The 22617-nt window shown below is 53.7% G+C and overlaps 3 protein-coding genes across 4 annotated transcripts in view; 2 read left to right on the top strand and 1 right to left on the bottom strand.

Annotated features, from left to right (window-relative positions):
• XPO5 (exportin 5) overlaps positions 1–6563 on the top strand; it is a gene marked incomplete at its 5' end in the record, with an annotated part of 28827 nt that extends 22264 nt beyond the window's left edge. For both annotated transcript variants that reach the window (XM_084262060.1, XM_084262059.1), the window contains 10 exons: positions 412–548; positions 1112–1209; positions 1697–1743; positions 1951–2045; positions 2917–2979; positions 3405–3487; positions 4750–4857; positions 5037–5174; positions 5333–5497; positions 6034–6563. In XM_084262060.1, coding sequence (XP_084118186.1) covers positions 412–548; positions 1112–1209; positions 1697–1743; positions 1951–2045; positions 2917–2979; positions 3405–3487; positions 4750–4857; positions 5037–5174; positions 5333–5497; positions 6034–6174 — 1075 coding nt within the window. In that variant the 3' untranslated portion in view covers positions 6175–6563. The remainder of the gene's footprint in view (positions 1–411; positions 549–1111; positions 1210–1696; positions 1744–1950; positions 2046–2916; positions 2980–3404; positions 3488–4749; positions 4858–5036; positions 5175–5332; positions 5498–6033) is intronic.
• A 2889-nt stretch (positions 6564–9452) lies between these two features.
• Positions 9453–12709, bottom strand: POLR1C (RNA polymerase I and III subunit C; the record flags this gene model as incomplete). Its single annotated transcript, XM_084262062.1, has 9 exons — positions 9453–9755; positions 10095–10211; positions 10746–10895; positions 11064–11216; positions 11417–11536; positions 11654–11786; positions 12226–12333; positions 12465–12536; positions 12641–12709. The coding sequence occupies 9 exons, from the start codon at positions 12707–12709 to the stop codon at positions 9637–9639; spliced, it is 1041 nt and encodes a 346-aa protein (XP_084118188.1). The 3' UTR covers positions 9453–9636.
• Positions 12710–13026: 317 nt separating this feature from the next.
• On the top strand, positions 13027–18416 carry YIPF3 (Yip1 domain family member 3). The gene is made up of 9 exons (XM_084261360.1): positions 13027–13161; positions 13235–13450; positions 13531–13637; positions 14280–14325; positions 14749–14841; positions 15315–15446; positions 15943–16056; positions 16487–16610; positions 17918–18416. Exons 1-9 carry the CDS (start codon positions 13087–13089, stop codon positions 18037–18039), a joined length of 1029 nt encoding a protein of 342 aa, XP_084117486.1. The 5' UTR covers positions 13027–13086; the 3' UTR covers positions 18040–18416.
• The last annotated feature ends 4201 nt before the right edge of the window (positions 18417–22617 follow it).

Below are 22617 nucleotides of genomic sequence, written 5' to 3'. Positions count from 1 at the left end.
TGTTGCTGGGCTCTAGACTTTTCACATCCTGTAGCACCTGAGCACAGCTGTACTCAGTGGTTGTAACCTACTGGGAAAAGGAAACATCTGCTTTTAGCTCTTCTGCAGTTAGTGGGGTTGGAGCAGTTACCTGATAGCCTGGCCTTTCTTTGCCACTTTTAATCTTGTGATACATCAGCATTTAAAAGTGCATTCCAGTGCTTAAACTCTAAATTCATTGTCCCTCTGCAGGTATCCCAGAAAAAGGAGAGGATACTGTGCTAAAACCACTCTATACCGTTTGTTTCAGGACACAGCAGCTGTCAGATCTCGGAGCGGTAGCACCTGTGGCCTTTGCAGGCCAGGGCCATGGTGCCTGTCATCTGGCAGGCTTGCACCTAACTCTTCTTTTTCCTCTCATTTTTGTTGAAGTTTCCACATCCTGGGAAATGCAGGTCCCTCCATGCAGCAGGATTTCTACACTGTCGAGGGCCTCGCTACCCAGCTTCTCAGCTCAGCTTTCATCAACCTCAACAACATTCCTGACTACAGGCTGCGCCCCATGCTCCGTATCCTTCTGCCTCTGAATGCACGTGCTGAGAACGATGCAGGGCTCCAGCTTGGCCAAGCCAAAGAAGGGTTATGGGTGGGTAACTGTGGGGTGCGCTTGGATGAGGGGTGAGCCTAGGAGGGCACGAGCAGAAACGGCAGCGCCTGGTGTCAAGAGAGAATAAATGCAAATGTTGTCCTGAAGGCACCGTGAGAGGTGGGTAATGCCTTCTGGGAGGTAAGGAGGCTTGGGCAGCGTAGGAGCTTGGCAGTAGGGTGTCTGACTAGACTTGGTGCTTGTGTGAGACACCATTTGGGGTTCCCAACCTGCTTTTCCAGGGCTGAACGTTCCGTGTCACAGCTAGGAAATGAGTGCTAGGCACCCACTGGTTGCTCACTTGGACTGTCAGGGAAGGGGCTGAATACCTTATGCTCCTGATGTCTAGAGATGCCACTTGCTAATTCAGTGCTGTGAGGAGATGGGGTTCAGTGTTGTGGGGTGGGCTGGTTTGGGTGGTGTGCTTGCAGTCTCCCTAGCAGCTGGCCACATATCCTGGATCTCTTCCTTGACCCATCTGTGCAGGTGTGTTTGTGAAGCCCTTGGTTCTCTCCTGCCCTCCAGAATACTACGAAACCCTGGTCTGCCCCATGCTGGGACCACTCTTTACCTATCTGCATGTGGTAAGAGAGCAGCTTGTTTGATGCCTGTTCCTTGGCAGCCAGGCTCCTTGTAGCAGCTGGCAGCAACATGTGAGAAGGTCTGACTCTCCAAAGCCAGCAGAGACAGGGGCAGAGTCTCAATGCTTAATGATTTTGATGCTGGGGTGCTTTTGAGGTACACTGAACCCTGGCTGTTGCACAGCACCCTCTGCTGTGAATGCAAACCTGTGGATATTAGCTCCTCAGCCTTCAGCCCTGAGAATTTTTGTGGGGTTTGTGGGGTTTTTTTGGCTGTGTCCTCTCATTTTCCCAACAGCTCGCTTGGATTCCTACAGCCAGCACAGCCACAGCATCTTCAGCAGTTCTTGTCCCATTCAAAATGGGGCCTGGCATGAGAGCTGCCTTTAAAGCTCTTGTGCTTCTATCAGCAGCTCTCGCTTGGGGCTCTGCATTGGGTCCGGCACGGCTCCTTAGGAAGGTCTTGAATCTTCCCTTTTGTCTTGAACAGAGGTTGTCTCAGAAATGGCAGGTGATCAACCAGCGAAGCATGCTCTGGTAAGCTTCCACACCCTGGTGTGAGGGAGAAACAAGGAGTGGGATGGATCTTTGGTCTTTTACCTGGCCCTTTGCTCAGGGAACAGCCCTGCCAGCCAAGGCTGGAAAACACCATGTTTACCCTGATGGTGACTCGTACCCTGTGCTTGGGCAGAGGGGTTAGTTTAAGACATTGGCTCCCTTCACACTAAAACCTGTTCTCCTCAGTGAGGATGATGCTGCAGATGACAACCCTGAGTCTCAGGAGATGCTTGAGGAACAGCTGGTCAGGCTGCTGACCCGAGAAGTCATGGATCTCGTCAGTAAGTGAAACCAAGCTAGGTCCCCTGGGATATCTGAGAAGTTTGCCCTGGAGAGGACAACAGGAATTTCCAGTGTGCAGTAAAGCTTACCTACACTGACCAGTAGTCTTTAACATAATCCTTTGAAGCTGGGTGTGAGACAGTTAACCCTGCCAAAATCTGGGCTAAAACACCTAGTAAGAGAGCAGTGAAAAACCTTCAGAAGAGAGTGTCCTCCTCCTGGTTTTATAGCATGTGGGGCTCCATGTTTTTGTCGCTATCCCTGTATGAGTCTGGTTCTCCTTTGGGATCTGTGTTCTCCCTTTCCGTGCCCTGGAGCCCAATATGAGACATCAGTTTGTGGACAGCCTGAGTGCAGGGCAGTTTTATGGCTGGCGACTGCCACGTCTCTAGCCAGACAGAAGGGAATAGTCCCTCCCCCAAAGCAGTCTCTCTTTGTTGTGTTCCTTTTCTCAAACATCGTGTTTTCCTCAGTGTGACTTTGAGCAGAGAGGCTGGGAGAATTCACTCCCAGATGTATAGATTGCAGATCATCAACCTTCTGTCTCCTTTCTTGTTTGGCCTTGTTGCCTTAAGATGGTATTCTTCTCAGGTTATAGGCTTCAAATGGTTTACATGTTCCTGGTTCCCTGTAGTTGGTTAAGTTGCAGCAGGTTCCACTGTGGGCAGCTGCTGTGGGTGGGGTGTTTCAGTCTTCCTGGTCGTGCAGTATTTGGCTTTTACGCTGGTCTCTCAGGTTCTTCAGATAAAGTGTAAAAGCTGGGGGAGCTTGAAGTATCTGTGAGCCCATCAGAGTCCGTAGGATAATCTCTGCATGTTCTGAAGTAGCATCTTCCCTTTTCTCATCCTCTGACCTGCAACTCTCTTGCAGCTGTCTGCTGTGTTTCTAAGAAAGGCGTTGAGCACAACAGCACCGCTGCTGTCGATGGGGACGGTGAGTAAATGCCTACCTTTGCCTTCCCTGCCCTGGGTGTAAGCAAGTACTTTACCTGTGTCTTTATGCATTTCTTGAGGGTGAGGGTGGAAGTTCTGTATGAGTGGCATAGATCTGGTAAAGAGCCTCCAGCTCTGTCCTGCCCAGTGTGTCTGGGGGCCACAGAAATCCCAGTCTGGGAACAATGTGCCTTGGGGGTTCATGGGTAAGGTACTGAGAAGAGGGGGATGTGCACAGTCTTACCAAGAGCTGAGGTAGCTTGTTGGGTGCCCTTCCTGCCCTGCAAAGGGTAGGTGCTTTTTGCTTGCAGAGAGGTGTTCTGGCACACTGTGTCAGCATAACTGTCTCCTGGCTCCCAGGATAGTTCTCTCACTGTTCAGTCCTTGGGGCACCATGTTCACCGTGCTGCTGTCTTTGCTCTGCAGATGACGAGGCGATGGCCACAGAGGTGACTCCCCCTGCCAGCGCAGAGCTCACCGAGCTTGGCAAGTGTCTGATGAAGCAGGAGGTAAGAGCTGGTGCTCTGGCTTCCACTGTCCTCTCTCTGTACTCTTTGTCATGCTCGTTTGTGGTGCAGCCACAGAGATCTGCGCTGCTGCAGCGTTGCCCAGTGTGACAGTCTTCTCCTGGGGGAACATCCATGTGTCATGCTTCAACGTGCCTGGCAGCTGAAACAAGCACACAGCCGCTGCTTACTCATCCCCTGCCCCCACAGGGGGATGGGGGATAGAACTGAAAAAGGTAGAACTCGAGGGCTGAGGTAAAGACAGGTTAATAGGACAGGAAAGGAAAATAACAACAGTGATAAAAGAATATACAAAACAAGTGATGCACAGGAACATTGCTCACCACGCAGAGCCAATGCTCAGCTGGTTCCTGAGCCATGTTGTTAGTCACTGAGTGTGACATCATATGTTATGGAATATGCCTGTGGCCAGTTTGGGTCAGCTGTCCCAGATGTGCCCCCCTTTCTTGGTGGCAGGTCTTTGACTGCTTGGCATGAACCAAAACATCAGGGTGATGGTGACATGATTCTTATTCTAAACCCACATTGCAGCACAGTGCCAGCTGCTAGGAAGAAAATTAACTCTATCCAGCCAAAACCAGGACACTTTTTAATTGCCTTGTTAATGGCTGCAGAAGTCACAAAGCAAACGAGGGTTGGGGTCCAGTGTAATGAGCAGCTACAGAGTTTCAGCCCTTCTATCGGGGAGAGGTCCTGGGTCTGGGGCATTCAGCACCCATGGTGCTGCCTGGCTCTGCCTCCACCCTGGGCTCCAGCTCTCATCAGGAAGAACTTCACCCAGCAACTCTTTTTTGTTCTCTTTTCCCGCCCTTCCTTCTTTTTTCCTCTTTTCTATGAAATCTGCCAGAACTGGCACAGGAACCAAAGTGTTACCACAAACGTACTGTGCAGAGTGCCTTCATCCCAATACCTCTGTGCTCCTGTAGGCTCCTCAGAAGCTCTTGCAGCAGCTTTTGCAGTGATTTGAGAATAGCAGCTGATGGGGAGTCCGTGGGTGCTGCAGGGCCTTTGCAGGGGAGATGAAGGGAGCAGGTTTGCTTGACATTGGTTCCTCGTGGTTACAGTAGCGCACACTGGGGGCCTTTGAGCACCTTCAGCTGGAGCAGCAGCAGCACACAGGATTCTCAGAAGCTAACTCCAAGGAGCTCCTGCAGAGTCCCTGGATTGCTGCTTTGCTCCCTTCAGGTTTGAACCCTGGGGATGGGACATAGTTCCTCTGACTGGTTTCCCTGACTCCTTTTCAGGATGTTTGCACTGCGCTGCTGATCACTGCCTACACATCCCTCTCCTGGAAGGACACCCTGTCCTGCCAAAGAACCACAACACAGCTGTGCTGGCCGCTGCTCAAACAGGTACCTCTGGGAGGAAGAGGGGATTGGGTCTGGTGGGCTTCAAGAGGAAGCTCTGAATGTAACAACAAGGGTGACTGCCTCATCCTTGGGCACCTTCTCCCTCGGGAAGACCAAAATGCTGCAGAAAGGCAGTCGTGGATCTGTATCCTGTTCCCGTGCTGACAGTGCCTCTTCCCCAGGTGCTTCCAGGAAACCTCCTGCCCGATGCTGTATCCTGGTTCTTCACAAGTGTGCTGAAGGGCTTACAGACACACGGGCAGCACGATGGCTGCATGGCAGCCCTTGTCCACCTGGCTTTCCAGATCTATGAGGCCTTGGTGAGTAACTCTGCTCTTTGTCCAGATATGAGATTGGCTGGGGAGTGGGGGAAAACTAATCTCACGCCTGTTTGGGATGGGGCAGAGGAGCGAACAGCCATCCAAGGAGGGCAGGGCTGCTCCTCTAGGAGAGCTGTTAACTGTACTTCTCCTTGCAGCGCCCTCGCTATGTTGAGCTAAAGACAGTGATGGAGCAGATCCCAGACATCCAGAGGGACTCCTTGGAGCAGTTTGATTCAAAGCTTCTCAACCCAACACTGCAGAAGGTGGCAGACAAGCGCCGGAAGGATCATTTCAAGCGCCTCATCACAGGTTGCATTGGGGTAGGTGTTACTCTGGAGGAGAATTAAGCTGTTTCATTTCATGCCCATACCCTGCAGAAGTGACAGGGTAACCAGTCTACCTGCTTCTCCCCAGCCACCCCCCTCCCAGCCAGGAAGCTGTTGCAGCATAATGTTAGTGCTTGTTCCATCTCTCCAGCCTGGAGGTACAGCAGGGATGGTGGCCCAGAGCAAGTGGCGCCTCCAGCACTGAAAGGCAGGGAGTGCCTTGCACAAGGGTGCTCAGGGGGGAACAGGGTGTTAAAATATTTGAAGGATGCTGCTAGGTGGTTGCTGGGCTTTTGTGAGGATGGTGGTGTTGGAGTCTGGGACATGGAGTGAGAAGCTGGGGAGCTGGTGGTTATCTCAGCATCCTGTCACTTGGGAAAGCCAGAGATTCCTCAATGCAGGCATGGGTTCCAGGCCTAGGGATTGCTCAGAATCTGGGGTCTGCCTCTGGTCTGTAGGCAGGCTGAGTTGAGTGGGCCTGTGAAGGCAGTAATGATTGATGCCTGTCTGTCTGTCTCTGTCCTTTGCAGAAGCCCCTTGGGGAGCAATTCCGCAAGGAGGTTCATATCCGGAACCTCCCATCTCTCTTCAAAAAGGTGAAGCCATCCCTGGAGTCAGACGTGATAGAAAATGAGGATGGAGAGGGCCTCACAGTGCTCTTTGAGCCCTGAACCTGGGATGCTGCAACCATCTCCTCCCCTACCTTCTATTTTGTCTCTCCTCATAGTAAGCACATTAGATTCTCCTCGTCATCGCCTCCACAAGCGTTCGTCCGAATAAAGCCCCTTACGGGTCCTGTCCCGTTCTCCTCCCCACACTGGGATGGGGCCTGTGGTGGCATTTAAACCAGTCTATTAAGCTTTCCCCAATTCCTTTTCCCCCCTCCCCTCCGTTGGATGAGTGTCTTCAGACCTCTGCTTCTCTGCAAGGTGGGAGCTGAGCCCATAGACTCCATTAGGTAAAGCCTGGTCATCCTGTCGCCTTGGGTCACTCTTGCTCCACTTCTCCATCCCTGGGGGTTTGGGATTAATGCAAAAGGCAGAGTAGTGCACCGCTGACAAGGGGCTTCCCTCACGTGCCTCTGGGTGCTGGGAGCCAGGCTTGGTAGGGAACACGTCGGACGCTCCCGCCACGCCTGTCAGGACTGGTGGTGTGAGGGGTGCGTTTCCCTCCGAGGCGCTGAGCTGGGGTGGGGGAGGCTGTGTGTGGGAAGCCCAGCAGCGCTCCACGCTCTGCCTCCAGAGCAGCCTAGCTGCAACTGCTCTCTGGGAGACCTGTACACTGACATACACACACATACACCATCATACAGCTTGTTCTACCCAGAGCCACGTGGAAGGCTTCCACTCTGTGCCAGCCTTTCTTGGCCATCTCTCAGGGGGAGCAGGACAGACTTATTTTTTTTTAAATATTTTTTTTTTTTTCTTTTTACCATGCCTTGTAGACTAGAATGTGGCCAGTGCAGGGTACACACAATCTGGACCAATATCTGAAGCACCTGCAAACCAAAAGGGATCTCCTCACCCTGTGGCTGCGGAGGTGACAGTGGCCTGTTGTTTTCCCCAGTCTGGCACTTCTCAGAGAACTGTGTGGTGGGGCAAGAGGTGTGGGGCTTACACTGCAGTTTACTGGGAGGGAGCCAGGTCAGGAACTGGGTTTTAGATGAGGTGGGACTCTGACCAAACCACTCCAGTCTTCGTACACGACAGATGGTCACTCAGTCTATCTTGTGTTGGCACAGGAGCTGGGAGGGGCTGTCCAGAGCTGGCTGGCACTTTCACCATCCAGGAGGCAGAACAAGTAATAATAAATCATGGCAGGTGGAGATGGTTGTATCTCCCCTTGGACAGACAGAGCAGGAAAGCTGGGGTTGGGAGCGCAGAAGGGAAGAGCAGGGCTGGGGAATCCACTCGCCCTCCTGCCCCTGCTGTTCCAACAGCAGCCTCCAACTTTCCTCCTGGCCTCAAACTCTTTTAACCTCTGAGCTAACATGGCTCCTGGCTCTAGCAGAGGCTGGGTGTTATTTATTGTGTTGTGATATTTTTAACATTCTGTGACTTCATGCTAGACACACGGGGTTTTTTTTAAATGGTTTTTAGAACCCTTTTTGTAGGAATGTTTCAATCTGAAGCTGTGTCTGAACTGGTTGTGTTACACCTCTGAATGTCAGTAAAGCTATTCCAGTTTCATACATGTGGTGTTGTCTCATTTTTATTCTTTTGTCTGTCTCAGTTAAGGCCTGAGGCCCCTGGCCTGCCCAGGCTGCCTTCCCAGGGCTTGTTCAGCACTCCCTGTTCCAGCCACCAGGCAGGGAGCACATTTGCTGGTAGTCAACATACATTATCAGGGAGGGGAGAAACCATCCCAGACTACATAATTAAGCTTAGAAAGCAAGGGGGAAATTGCATTTAAAAACGTCCATCACATCTGGTTTGTATGAATCCTACAGCAAGTTTAGGTCCTGGTTTACAGCCTGAAAGGTTGCTAAGGGGAAACCCTTTGGAGTGGCTATTCCAAGGTATGGCCCATAAGCAAGATCAGACACATGTAAAGCAGCAGCATGGGAAGGCACACATGCTACTAAAGTAGCATCCAAGCTTTGGCTGGGAGGAGCAGTGCCTTCTGTCAGTACTATGGCTTAGCTGTAACTCCCTCAGCTGACCTTAGTAACAGGGGAGAGTGGTGTAGCTGTTGCAGTTGGTCTGGCCCCTCCCCTGGTGAAGGCTGTGGCAGGTTTTGTTACAACTAAAGTAGAAGCCCTCAAAGAGGTGGGCCTGAGCACCGCCAATGCAAGTTTTTGTTACAAAACCTTCCTCCAGTCCAGCTCAGCGTGGACGCTGCCTCGGGCTGTTTACACAGAAACGCTCCAACTAGAAATTACTATTTTTCAAATGGGCTGAACATGATTGAGGATGTTTATGTGTAACAGGTAAACTCTTGGTTTGCTACACTGAATTCCAGCAGAATAGTGAGGCAGCTGGCACGCTCCCAGCCCTGAACTTCCACTTCCTTCCTTGTCAAGAGACTTTCAGAAGGCAAGACGTACCTGGTGCTAACAGTACTCACTACTGAGACTAACCTGCATTTCTCCTGGGCTTCCCTGGGTGGAGACAGGCTCTTAACTGTCACTTGCCCTCCACCACCCAGTTCTGCTTCAGGGTCAGCCCAAAGTACAGAGAACAGAGCAGCCTAACACCTGAGAAGAAATTCCTTACCTTGGGACATTTGAGGGATAGTCAGACCTTACAGAGCATGTTTCTAAACCCCACCTGTGCACGGAGAAGCCTAGTTTGGCTGGCAAGAGACCTCAAACCCCCTGCCAGGGGCAGAGACACCCTCCACTAGCCCACGTTGCCCAAAGCCGCATCCAGCCTGGCCTTGAATGCTGCCAGGGCAGGGGCAGCCACAGCTTCTCTGGGCACCCTGTGCCAGCAACCCACCACCACCCACGCTGTACAAGAAAAAGTATCTTCTGTCCATAAATCTACCCTCCTTCAGTTTGAAACCACTGCCCCTGGTCCTGTCACTACAGGCCCTGGTAAGCCTTTCTCTGTCTTTCTTAAAAGAATCTCTTAAGTACTGCAAGACCACAATACAGTCTCCCCTGGAGCTTTTTCTTCAGGCTGAACAACTCCAGCCTTTCTCAGAGAAGAGGTGTCCCAGCCCTCTGACACTACAGCCTTTTTTTTAATCCACCACATTAACGACCCTGGAGCTGGTTTGAGACACCTCAAAATGGTTCTGCACTGATACTGACTTTTTAAATCTCACTGACCTGCTGTGAAGCACTTTACTAGGCTGATACACAAATCCTCTTCGTGTACTGCACACACTCTAAAATAAATGCTACTGTTCATCTTTAGATCTGCTGCCACTTTCTTCTCTGTGCGTTGCTACGGTCTCACACTTGTGAACAGCACAGGAGACAGCTGTAATGAAAACAGCCTTTATTTTAGTGCATCTCATCTCCTCACTGAGGCTCAATAGCAACAGAAAACAAATCCTAAGAGATGGTCCCAGGACTCTTAACAAGCCCGTCTCCAACTTGCAGCCTGCAGAAGTATCACCCCTGCAGGCAGGTGCAGGAAGCTCAGAAGAGCAGGGCAGGGACGCGCTTCCCAGCCACAGCCTGGTCACTCCATAGGCACCGAGTCCAACTCGTTCAGGAAGCGCTGACACTTTCCCATCAGGATCTTGATGGCTTCGCTCACCAGCACGTCTGGAGGCAAGATACCCGTCGACTCCACTGAAACTGCACAGAGACACAAGTCAGCACAGCCCCTAGGCAGCTTCAGCCTCCACCTTGCTCCAGCATTTCTGTTCCTTGTCTTCCCTTGCACTCTGCATCTACTCCAGCTGCGAAGCTCTGGCTTGTCAGAAGAGGCTACAGTTGCCAGCTGGGAGCACAAGCACACTCAATCCCACAGCAACGCCAAAGCACACCCTCAGCAGTTACTCACTGGAATATGACTGTATGAACGCTGATGATGTGGGGGGGGAAGGGGGAGCAGAAACCCAGCTGTACATGCTGGCCAGTCTCTGCTTGTCTGCACAGGCCACAGCAGGGCTCTGTGCTCTGCAGGGCACTTACAGATGTAATGGTTTCGCACTCGTGCCAGGCGCACCAGGTTCTTCAGACCCTCGTGACGGAAAACTTCCCTGCTGAAGGTGTCCAGCCGAGCGTTGGCGACTCTGGCCACCTTTTTTCCTACAGGGGGAAAGATGAAACACCATGGGCACCTAGAGCAGATGGGTGCCTTGTGGTCATGGCAGGTGCTCCCCCCCTCAAACATGCACTCCCCCATCAGCAAAGGCAGCAAAGCCACCACCCAAACATCAAACTCCAACCTGACAGAGACGGTCTTCTTGAATAGTTCCAACCCAAACACACAGCCTGTGTCCCTGGGCAGGACACAAGAAGCCTTCATGTTCAGCTGCTGGAAAAAGGAAGCTTGCTACCCGCTATTACAGACAACTGGAGGCTGCAGTCAGCAGCTGCAGAGCTCTGCAGACAGACACCTAGTGCTTTAACATTTCAGAGAGACCCCAGTTCATCACCCAACACATCTCCCTGCAACAGCCACTCATACATAAAACCAGCCCCAGTATAGCATGAAAGGCTGCTGATTGGCGGGACAACATCACAATGTGCTGTTGTCTCTACAAGGTTTGGCTCTAGTCTCTCATCAGTCTCTGCTAAGGCTTGTAAGGCAAACCGTGCTTTAGACCAGAAAAAAGGTACCCTTGATGTTCTGGATCTCAATGACTCCAGGGGAAAAGCATTTCTGCAACATCTCAGCTGCTTCATCCTCAATAGGCTGCAGGAGAGTAATGTCAGGAAGCAGTCGATAACTGGCTGTGGCCACAGGAGAAAACTTGGCATGATCTTTGCCTGAAGAAAGAATTAAGAGTCGAGGATGAGAGCAGGCCTCGGGGAAGGAGAGCGCAAGGATGCCGGGGCCCAGAGCTCGAGCGGGAAAGCCACTGCCCCTTCATGCAGCTGTACCCTATCCCCAGCACCAACGCTCCTCCTCCTGTGGCCACGGGACCCACGGCTCACCTATGCCTTTGACACAGTGCATCAGCACATCTATCTCCTGGCCAGGTCGCAACAGTGCAATGAGGATGTCATCGTGAACAGGTCGGAAGTCAGCATCTGGAAAGAGCTCGCTCTGATTTCCCAAGGGCACCCACGTCATATGTTTACTGTACACTGCAAAGAGAAGACACAATCATCAGCCAGCTGCTGTCTCATAACAGGCTGCTCACCTGTACGGGACCGGAGGGGGCAACAAGTTCATCAGGATGAGGGAATCAGCCCTCTGCTCATGAGGCTGAGAGAACAGACCAAGCCCTGTCTCCCAAGACTGAAAAAGAAAAAATCAGCAGCTATTTTTAGGAAAGATCTCTCACCTTTGTGATTGAAATATAGTTCATTAGGATCAGATGATTCCTTGGCTGCCTGAGGGTTTCGGCTGCATTTTACTTTCAGCTGGAACTGCAGAGTATCAATTTCTGTGCCTTCTTCATCTCCTGGGGAGGGGAATCATTGTGAGGCCCTGTGGAATCACACTTCTGTCCAGTTTACATGACTCTCGACTTCCTACAGTGGGCAGAACCTTCAAGGTTTCTACTTCATCCGACTCTCACCTTGGTTTCTATACTCGAAGAGCCGGGGGTCAGCTCGGATAGGGATGAGGCCCAAGCGGTGAGCCAGGATTTCATCCTGTACAATGGATGTGTTGTTGTACACAAAGACCTTCTCTACAGCCATCGTTGGTACCTCGGGGAGGTGAGAGAGCAAGTCAGCGTGAGATGACAGTCAAACCACATGCTGTGATACCCAGCTAGAGCATCCCTTCTCTATAGATTACTGCCCTGCAGACTATTTTCAGTGTTACCTCTGCCAAACCTGGCTTCTCTGGCTGCCCTCACACCCATTACGCCCCAAGGCTGTTTGGGCAGGCTGACCCACGGCCTACCAACAGCACCCTGAGGGGCAACAAGCACTACAGCCCACACTGCCCGGGCCCCGTGCCCCTTCGGGCTCCCGGCACACCTCTCTTCCAAGCCCAAGAGCTGACAGCGGGGCAGGGGTCTCCCCGCTCCCCGCTCCAGGCCTGTCCCACCCCCCACCCCCCTACCCCCCCCCCGCCGCTAGGCCGGCACCCCCCAGGCCTTTCCCGCAGCCCCCCCAGCAGCCCGCCCGGCCGCGGCGGTACCTCAGCGAGCAGGATGCGGCGGAAGGCGTTGGCGATGGCGGCGTCGATGCCCACCATGTCGAACTCCAGCGCGCCCTCCTCCTCGCGGATGACGTCCACGCGGAACGCCTGCACAGGCCACGCGCCGCGCGTCACGCCGGGCTCGGGACCCGGCGCCCCCTTCGCCCCCTCCCCCCCCCCCCCACGTTCCCCCAGCCTGTCCCACCAACGGCCCCGACGGCCGGGCAGCGCTCACCCACCTCCTCGAAGCGCCGCTGGTCCCAGGCGTCCTCGTAGCCGGGGTAGTTGCCGGGGAAGTCGGTGGTGTGAACCTGGGAGGACGCAGACAGGCGGGGCCGTGAGGGGAGGGGGGGCCGGGAGCCGGGAGCCGGGTGCTCCCCCGCCGTCCCGTCCCGTCCCGCCCCGTCCCACTCACGTTGCGGACGCCGAACTCCCCCAGCACCACGCGGTCCCGCATCTCGTCGGTTCGCCTCCTGGCCGCCATCGCCGCCGCCGCCTGCGGGGGGCGGGGGGAGGGTGGCGCTCCCCGGCACGTGACGGGGCCTCCGCCCGCCCACGCGTGGCCCCGCCGCTCCCGGGGAGCGCGGCGCTCCGCCGGGGCCGGCCGGCCGGCCCGGGGTCCGTGCGGCGGCGGCGGCCCATGCCGCCCGCCCCGCTAATCCCCCCCCACCCTTTCGCCGCCTTCCCGTCCCTCCGCTCCGCCGCGCCCGTCCCCCGCCCTGTGCCACACACGAGGCGGTGGCGCCGCTCGCGCAGGCCTCGCGAGAAGGCGGGAGAGCCGCCAGCGCCAGCGTCACATCCGGGTGCTCCGCCGCTGGCGAGCGGCAGCGTCCAGCGCGGCGGGGGCCGGGGCCGGGCACCATGTCCGCGCCGGGCGGCGGCAGCAGGAGCGGCGCCGCCGCCGCCGACTGGGGCGGCTTCGAGGACAACATGCAGGTGGGGCCGGGCCCGGTGCGGCGGCGGCGGGGCAGAGCCGAGCGGGCGCTGACGCTTCTCTGCCCCGGCGCAGGGTGGCGGCTCCGCCGTCATTGACATGGAAAACATGGACGACACGTCGGGCTCCAGCTTCGAGGACATGGGGGAGATGCACCAGCGCATGAAGGAGGAGGAGGAGGAGGAGGACGAGGCGGCGGACGGCGAGGCGGGGGTCGCCGAGGAGGAGGACGGCGAGTTCCTGGGCATGAAGGGGCTGCGGGGGCAGCTGGGCCGGCAGGTTGCGGACCAGGTGAGCGCGGCGCCCTGCCGGCCCCGGGCCTGGCCCCGGCGGGCACGGCCCGGCCGCTGCCAGCTGCCTTCTCTCCGCAGATGTGGCAGGTGGGGAAGAGGCAGGCCTCCAGGGCCTTCAGCCTCTACGCCAACATCGACATCCTCCGGCCTTACTTCGATGTGGAGCCCGTCCAAGTGCGCAGCAGGTGGGCAGGGCCCGGCCTGGGCCGTCCCCCCCCCCCCCGGGGGAAGCGGGGCGCGGCGGCTTCTCGCCGGTGAGAGGAGGGGCTGGCAGACCCCACCTGAAGAGGGAGCGAGCTGGGGTGGGCTGCCCGCAGCCTTGCAGCGAGGCCCAGATCTGGGGAGGCACACCCTCTCTCCTCACTGAGGCAGCCCGGGAGGGCTGGCAGCCCTGTCGCCCAGCCCAGCTGCTCAGGGAAAGGAAAAACAGGCATTTTGGGGCGTCTTGGGCATTTTACTACTCAGTTCTGTTAGGTGGCTTCTGTTGGGCCTGCAACGTGGCTGTGCCAAAAAAGGCAGCAAAGTTCTGTGAGGCGGGGTGATGAAAGGTGCTTTTACTTCCTGCTGCTCTGTCAGTGAGCTCTCATCCCTCAGCCCGTCCTGGGAGGTTTTCATTGACTCTCTCCAGCAGAGTTAACCTGAGGACAGTAAGATTTGTTTGCTTTGATTACCTTGCGTGGTCATTTAGAAGGAATCTCTGTCCTGGAAGGGCTACGGCCACAGTAGAAAAACACTGGTGATGGGTGTATGGGATCCTTTATTTTGGAAGCATTTTGTTAATCATCCCCCCTGCTTATGATGTCATTCCCTGTTTTGCCATGATGCAGACTGCTGGAGTCCATGATTCCTGTGAAGATGATTAACTTCCCACAGGTGAGTTCCCTTCTGCTAAATCAGACTCCTTGTCCCAAGTGAGCATCCCACAGACACCTTGTAAAACTTAATTACTCTGTGTTATTAAGGACCCGGGTTTGTTAGGTGTTCATCTCCCTGAGAACATTAGCAAACCCTTTCCTGTAGTTGCCCCAAAGCCCAGTGTGCTGCCTTCAGTGCTGGTACAGTTCTAGACCTCCAGACTTCACACATCCCGGACTCCTCATCGCACAACCTATCCTGCCTGGCTCCTGTCAGCAGTGGCCTTGCTGTTAGTTCTCAGGTGGATAGGTGATAAACGTCACCCCTTGGGGGTGACTTCTCACATCTACACCCCTTGGGTACTTCTCACATCGTTTGGGGTGGGGGACCTGGTGTTCAGGAGCACTAACAAAACCTCCCCTGATCTGTCTCCTCTTGTAGAAGATTGCAGGCGAGTTGTATGGACCTCTCATGCTGGTTTTCACGCTGGTGGCCATCCTTTTGCATGGGATGAAGACCTCGGACACCATCATTGTACGGCGAGTCTCAGCAATGTTCTGGTTTCATTGGGCTCTGGATTGCTGTAATGGCACTAGAAAGGGAGAGGAAACCTCTTCCATGACTGAATGGCATTTTGCTGAAAAGCAGATTGATTTGAGGAAGAACCTGATGATCTGGGGATGGGGGGAAGGGTGCATCAGAAAATGTTGGTGTCCTGCTGCTTGGGCGAGCTGCAGTGTTGCTCACTTGGCAGCCTGGATGCTGCTAGTCAGCTATTGGATAGTGTCTGGAAGGCTGCAGGAACTCTTTGTGGTGGAATTTGGGTGCTAACAGGTCACTTGGACTCACAGAATAGAATGTATGTCGAGTTGGAAGGGACCCATAAGGATCATCAACTCCTTGCCCCTCACAAGAATACCTAAAACTAAGCCATATTACCAAGAGCATTGTCCAGACTGTCTTCCTCCCTTCTTTGACTCCTCCTCATCCTGATGCTCTCTCCACAGAGGGAAGGCACACTGATGGGCACAGCCATTGGCACCTGCTTCGGTTACTGGTTGGGCGTCTCCTCTTTCATCTATTTCCTGGCATATCTGTGCAATGCCCAAATCACCATGGTGCAGATGCTGTCACTGTTGGTATGTACCAGTGGGAATGCCCCAAGGTGTGGGTTGGCTGCATGGTGTTCCAGCACCAGGGTGGTCTGTGAGCTCTTCCCAGAGAATGGGAAAAGTCCTTGTAAATCATTGGTCCTGGGGGAATAGCTGGGATTCCATGGTGCTCTTGTGACCTGCCCCATCCCAGGCACATAGCACAAAGATGCAGTTCCTTTGTGCAGGTCTCTTGCTTTGTACTTCTTTGTCTGAGAGCCTGGTGGTAAAAAAACCCAGGAGATTCCAGTTTCTCTGGAATCGGAGGCTCTTTGCTCTGTTTCCCAAATTGTAGATGTTCCTGTGAATGCTTCAGGCAGATTATCTGGGTGTGAGCTGCTGTTAAAATTGTTGTGCTGGGTGATTCTTTGGCCTTGAATGAGTGGTTTGTGAAGCATTCCAGGAGTAGGTTGCTCCTGCTCTTGATCAGTGGCCCTTTGTGTGGGACTGGCCCTTGTAACAGGGACTGGTTTTGTTTTGTCAGGGCTACGGTCTTTTTGGACACTGCATTACTCTCTTTGTCACCTATAACATCCACTTCCACTCCCTCTTCTATATCTTCTGGTTGGTTGTTGGTGGACTCTCTACACTACGAATGGTAAGGGACAGGCCTCCCAGGGCCCTCTTCTTCCAGGGACAAATAAAAAGGGAGGGAAATGTGGTTTGCTCTCTGTTCCTTGGGCCTGGCAGTTCCTTTCACAGCCAGCTGGGCTGCTGTGAGGAACAGCCTGGTGCTTCTGGGTCATTTGGCCACTGGTGTAAGGGGTTAACAAGCGGATTAGTACCTTTGCCCATTCTAACAGCTGCAGGAGGTTTAGTTCCTTGCAGCCCCTGTGGAGAGAGCAAGGTTCACCTACACAAAACAAAGCCAGGTGACTCTGAGTCTGTTGGTGCACACTGTGAAAAAGTCTCTGAGCATTGTTTCTGCTGGTCATGCTACACAGGCCCATTCTCCTGTGTGCTCCTGGCTACAGTGCCAGAGGCTCAGGTAGCAGCTGCCCTGTCTCTGATCTCCACCTCTCTCCTAGGTGGCTGTGTTGGTGTCACGCACCGTGGGGCACACCCAGCGACTCATCCTGTGTGGGACCCTTGCTGCTCTGCATATGCTTTTCCTCCTCTATCTGCACTTTGCTTATCACAAGGTGGTAGAAGGTAAGCAAGGGAGATACCAAGACATATCCTGGTAGGTCTGGGGGAAGAGGAACTGCTTTCTGCAGAGAATGGATAGGCAGTTTGGATCTGACCCGAGGGCATCTGTGCCTGTTTCCAATCCAAGAATGGACCAGCACCAGCTCTATTAGAGGAAGCTGTCAAAATAGGGCACTAAATAGACGTTGGGGTGGCACCTGTGCACTGCATTTTAGTACTTCAAGCCTAAATTGTGGGGCAAGACACTTATTCTTTTACCCACAAGTGAAGTGTGACTTTTCCTGCATGCAGATGTCCGACCCCTTCCCAAATCTTGCTGAAGCCAGGTTGCTTTCATCTGATCAGGAAATGTTTCATTAGTCTTTTTCCTTCTTTATGTAACAGCTCTTTTATCTGGTGTTGTACAACACTGATAACAGAAGCTGCATCTTCCCCAGTTGGTGCTTTTTACCAGGCTAGACATGTTCAGGTCCCCTTCCAGTGTCTCGAAAAGGAGCCTTAAGCTTCCCCCACCCCATTGGTAGAGAGTTTCCAGATCCCTAAATACGGAATTCTACAAGCCTCTCTATGAGTTCAGGCAGCTGGACCTGCTCATGGTATTTCAGATAAATCTGCATAATTTGGGGGTATAGCCTGGCCTTGCAGATCCTTCTAGATGTAAATACTGTTCTCTCCTGGAGACATTCCCATGGTGAAGGTTCTGGGCCCGGATCTGCATCTTTCCAGCAGATGGAATAGGATAAAATGTACTCCAGGCAGTTTGCTCCAGGGCACTCCGAGGGTGACTGTCAGCCTTGAGAGGGTAATTGAGAGGGGCTGGAGGACACTTGCCCCGGTGTGCCTGTTTCCTGCCAAGATGGTCTGTGTTTGCATCGCAGTGATGAGGGTTCCACGTTGCACCCACAGCTCCTGATGTGCGAGTGGATGTCAGGATGAAAACAAAGAATTGGCCCATGAGCAGGACCTGTGCTGGGATGAGGTGGGGGTGATTCTCTCAGTCTGCCTCAGCAGAGCAGCATCCCTGCAGTGCCTGGGGGCTGCACCTGGCACCCTCAGAGTGAAAGGATCTGCGTTCCTCATGGGAACACACAGTTTCCCTGCCCCAAGGACGACTTCTGATCTGTAGTCTCTGGGTGGAGGTGTTTATTCCTGTGGTTTGGTCTGTGGGGCTGGATGTCTCCTCCCATCGCTGGCAGGCGCATCGCGTGCCCTGGGCCCTGCTGCCATCACCCACTGCCTAGCCAGAGGAGCACGGGGGAGCACACCGCCCACGCCTGAGCCTACTCACCACTCTCCTCTGGCCCCTGCAGGTATCCTGGACACGTTGGAAGGACCCAACATGCCGCCCTTTCAGAGAGTTGCCCGAGACATTCCAGTCGTTTCCAATGCTGTATTGAACACAACAGCCAAAGCCATTGCATTGACCCTGTAGCTTCACAGGCTTGGACTCGCTTCGTTCACTACTTCTGGGGCTGCGTAGGGCCATAGTAACCTGCTGGCTGCCTCTTAGGAACAGGACAGAACAGCAGCAAGAAGACTCGGGTTTTGTTTCCCTGGACCTATCCTTTGGATTGCTGTTTGGGGCAGCTGGGTGGAGAGAGAGCACCTCAGTGACTCAGAAGAGCAATGTTCTTCCCACACACAGGTCTGGGCTGTCTTGAGTGTAGCGGTTCTGTTGCTTGCCTGTTTAGCTGGGATTTCCCAGCGCAGTTTGCCCCTTACCCCCTCTCTGCTTGCTGATGTAACCCCGGGGCAGCCTGCCCTGTTCCTGTCCTGAAGAGGGAAGAATTAAATGACGTTGGTGCTGAACGATGTCTTGGGTTTGAGCCTGCTCGTGTGGTGGGAGAATGGTGTTGGGTGTCCATGCCTTTATCTGTCCTGTCCTAGTCTCCAACCAGGATTCTTTGCAAATTTCTGCTGTCCTACTTCACATCTTCTGAGCTATGTGGTCTGTCTGCACACCTTTTCCATAGCCAGAAAGGCACAGGGACTGTAGTTTCTCTGGAGAGTTTCAGGAATGGCACCGTGTTTAACCACATTCTCTTCCTTGTCACGTTCCAGACTGATCCCTCTCTTTCCACTTGGTCTGAGCTGCTCTCTCACCTCACCGTCCCTTCTCCTGTGTACGCCAGAGACGTTCCATGCTTCCACGGCACCTTTTGCTCTTGCCACCCTTCTGCCTGTGTTGCTCTGTGGAACAGCAGTTCTGACACCAGGGGCAGCATGTCTGTGCGTTGCCCTGTGAAGAGGCCCACCCTCTTGTGGCTGTCGCCTCGTCGCTCCTGTACTGCCTGGTTATTCCAGCTTAGTTCTTATTCTGAAAGGGCTCCTGGAGCCTCAGCAGAGTCCCTGGCAAACCTCTCCTCAGCGTTCCAGTAAACAAAGGGAGCAATGGGGGGAGGGTGCAATGGCAATAGAGCTGGCACATTTATCTCCAGCATACTGATGTGGGGAAGCAGAGCAGCCCAGCCTAGGCTTACTTGCACCGCAGTAACACGATTGTGTAGCTCAGTTGTAGCTTTCCCTCACTGCTCTAACTTGTACTGGTCCGGGACTGAAAAGCTCTTAGCTGATCGCTGGCTTTCACCTTCTTTCTCTCTTTACCTGTAGCTCTGGATGGCTGGGGGAGAGAAACCCCTCCCCAGAGGAGCTCACCCTTACGCTCAGGCTGGGGAAGAACGCCCAAGATGTTTCTCTTTCTTGATGTGCCCACAAGTTAGTTAGCTGTGCACGTGGCAGATGGTGTGTCATAACTGCACCCTTTGGCCCCTTGGTTATATTGATGGGAGAGGGTGCAGCTGTAGTGGCATTCGGACTAGTGCCAAGGTAGAATGAAAGAAGGAGCTAGTGCCAGCTACCGTTGTCAGGCTGGTCATCAGCTTCACTTCAAAACAAGAACGTCACTGGCTGGGACTTGGCAGTCACAGACCTGCGTGCCAGTGTTTGCTGATTCCTGAGTTCATAATTTGTTCCCCTTCCAAGATCAAGGAGTTCACCTGCTAACAGCCATAATAGATACCTTCTCTCACTCTGCTGCCCACCTCTTGCCCCTTGGGAAACTTACTTTGGCTGAAAACGCCACTTGGAGCAAGTTGTTTAGGAGAACCAAATTCACTATGTGGGCTAGTAGCCTCCGCTGGTTTTTTGTACCAACTGAACCACTGTAAGCTCCTGGAATTTCTCTTAGTTCCTCTTACTGGCAGTGTTAGTTTGTAACGCTGCCTGGCTCTGGTATTTCCCTCTTCATAGCTCCACGGGAGGCTGGTTTCTAATCCCCACGTCCTGCCCCAGCAGCCTAGAAAGGGGCTGCTTCTCATGGTGCAAACTCTCCACGCACAGGTGGAGGGGATGGTGGAAGAGATGATTGTCACTCTACAGTGAGTCCAGCCCAGAAGTAAAACCATTCTGTGCTGAACGCTATCAGTGCTGATATACAGGCACCCTGCTCCCCTCCCACGCCTTGCCACTTGGCTACAGCAGAGGGATGAAGCTGCCCCCTTGGGTTTTCACCCAAATCACGGGAGAGAGCAGCAAATTTGTGCTTCCCCTGTGCAGCCTCTGCGTCACGTCAGCTGGGGACAGGTGACCGGGGTGGCAATGAACCACTCAGAAGCTGTGGGCTTTGCTCTGCTCCACTTCTTCAGCCCTAATTAATTATCTGTGCAGCAACAGCTGGAAGCTGAAGTGTTCAGTACTGCCAGAAACCCAGCACTTCAGGAGAGCTTCAGCATCTCCTTTTGCTGACACAGAGGGACACACTTCTGCAGGGAAATAGATGCAGGCAAGCTGCGGTGCCAGGGAGCGTGCCGAGCCCGCAGCCCTAGTGAAGCCCTCCTGGGAGGGCATCCCAGTCCTTACTCCAGTCCTCCAGTTACAAGCACAGGCCTTGCAGGCCTGCCATACAAGACTATCTCTTCCTTTGTTTCCTGCCATGGTTCTTGCAGCACATCTATTTTTGTCCCTTCTCTCTTGCAGCATATCTGAAATAATTTCCCCCCCCTTTTTTTGAGGAAGTGTAGCTCTGTGAAAACTGTATAAACTCCATTTATTAAAGCTGAAATAAACATACAAGGCTGTCAGATTCAAAAGAGGAAAGTAAAACGTACACTGAAGCATGCTATGACCTCCTCCTCTCCTCTGCAGTACCTGGAAGTCCAGCCTTTCTCCCAGTCTGTTCTCATTGGTGCTTACTGTCACCTTAGGTGTGTTTTGGGTTACAGGTAGGCTGTTTCTTCTCACATTCGTTTTCCTTCCTGTGTCTAGTCTCACCCCAGCTGTTCCTCACCCACTGATTTTCTCCGTTTATGTGTTAGGTCTTTATGGCATCCGTCTACAGCCAACTCACATTCCTCTCAACCCCACAGGTAAACAACAAACTGCCTTCCCCAAACCTGCTGGGTAACTGCACCCAACAAGGAAGCAATATTTACTTCCTCACAAAAAAACCACTGCCAACTTGCCCCCTGCATAGCCCTTAATTAGGTTTAGCGAGCCAAGGTTTAGACCCATTGATGTGCCGCTCTTCCCCGTGTATCTGAGCATAAAGCAAGGCAGGACGCTTGCCTACTGAATGTGCTCTGGCTCCTGACACCAGGCAGAGAAGATGCCAGCATTAGGGCTTTAGAAGCAGCCTGATGCTCTCTGAGCAAGCCTTCGGGGCTGCAGCTGTCAGTTGAAGTGGGACATGTCTCAGGGGCTCTCCTCCAAGCACCTCTCTAATAATAACCTGTTTAACTAGGCACGAGTTAATTAGTGCCTGGAGGTAATTGCGAAGTGAGGCTGAGTGCAGTCGTCCAGTCAACCTGTGCTGAGCAGTAGCTGGTATTTCCTTGGTAACCCCCCTGCCCACTGCTCTGACATCCAGCCTCTGCCCCTCTCAGCCCTGCAATACATTGGCTCTCGCTCTCACCTGGACCCTGGGAGATCAGCCACTCCTTTTTGGAAAGCCATCACCTGTTCTGCTTGCAGCTGCTGATCATAGAGCCCAGTGCAGATGAGTCGCCAGGCCAGTGGTGTGTTCTTGGCACAGCTTGCAGGTGCAATATTGAGCCCAGGCACCCCTGTGCAACAGGGAACCAGAGGGAGGCATGTAGGTAGCTCTAGAGAGCAGCAACCTGTTACTCAAAGGGCATGGTGACACCAGCACTGTAAATTAGATGCTGCAGCAAAAGTCTTGAAGTTGACATCTGAGTCCAGCTTCTTATCTGGTGCTCCCTTTGGCTCGTTCAGGACCTAACGTGCAGCTCTTGGCTCAGGTGACCCGCTCCTCCATTTCCATGGAGGAGAATTGTTTCATGTGCACCTCCACATCATATCTTCCCCCTCCCTGGACTGCAAACCAAGCTGAGGACCCTGGCTTGTCCCCGAGTTACCCACTGGACTGGAATTCTCTTGAGCATGGCTATTCACAGCAGCCAGATTAGTTATGTGTAGAAAGCTGCCTACTTAGGCGGTTTAACCTAATTTCCACATCACTGGCTTCCTTTTTCAGCTCAGTGAAGTCGAAAACGCAGGGGCCCTGCTTCCTCTTTCTCTCCAAGTACACAAGGATTACCTGACTCGGGGAAGAGAGGGGACAAATCCCTCTGATCCATGCCTGCAGATTAGTAGAGGGGATGGTACATGCTGCATGCTTCAGGTCAGGCTGAGGGTGAAGGCTGTTTCCCCTGCGGAGATAAGGATGCCTGCAGCATTCCCCAACCCCTCCACCTTTCTCCAGCTGCCTCCGTGCCCTGGATCTGCAAGCCCTGGGGCATGAGATCCTGATCTTGCCGTTAGGCCATAGGTCAAAACTCAACATGCAGCAGGTTTAAGCACAAAAAGCATGCAGGATGCAGCTGTTCCCCAGACCAAGAAGCAACCAGACTATGCCACAGCCCAATGGTTTTAGGCCCCTTACCCAGGTGGGGAGCAAGGCCAGCAGGGAGAGCCCTTCCCGGAGTCTTCTCCTACCCTCCTGCCCCATCTACACCCCCTCAGCAATCGGGATGCAGCCCCTGCCAGCCTTGGC

Source organism: Gallinula chloropus (assembly GCF_964237585.1).
Source record: "Gallinula chloropus genome assembly, chromosome: 3".
NCBI lineage: Eukaryota > Metazoa > Chordata > Aves > Gruiformes > Rallidae > Gallinula > Gallinula chloropus.
The sequence above is the reverse complement of the archived record's forward strand: the minus strand, read 5'-3'. Positions and strand labels throughout refer to the sequence as shown.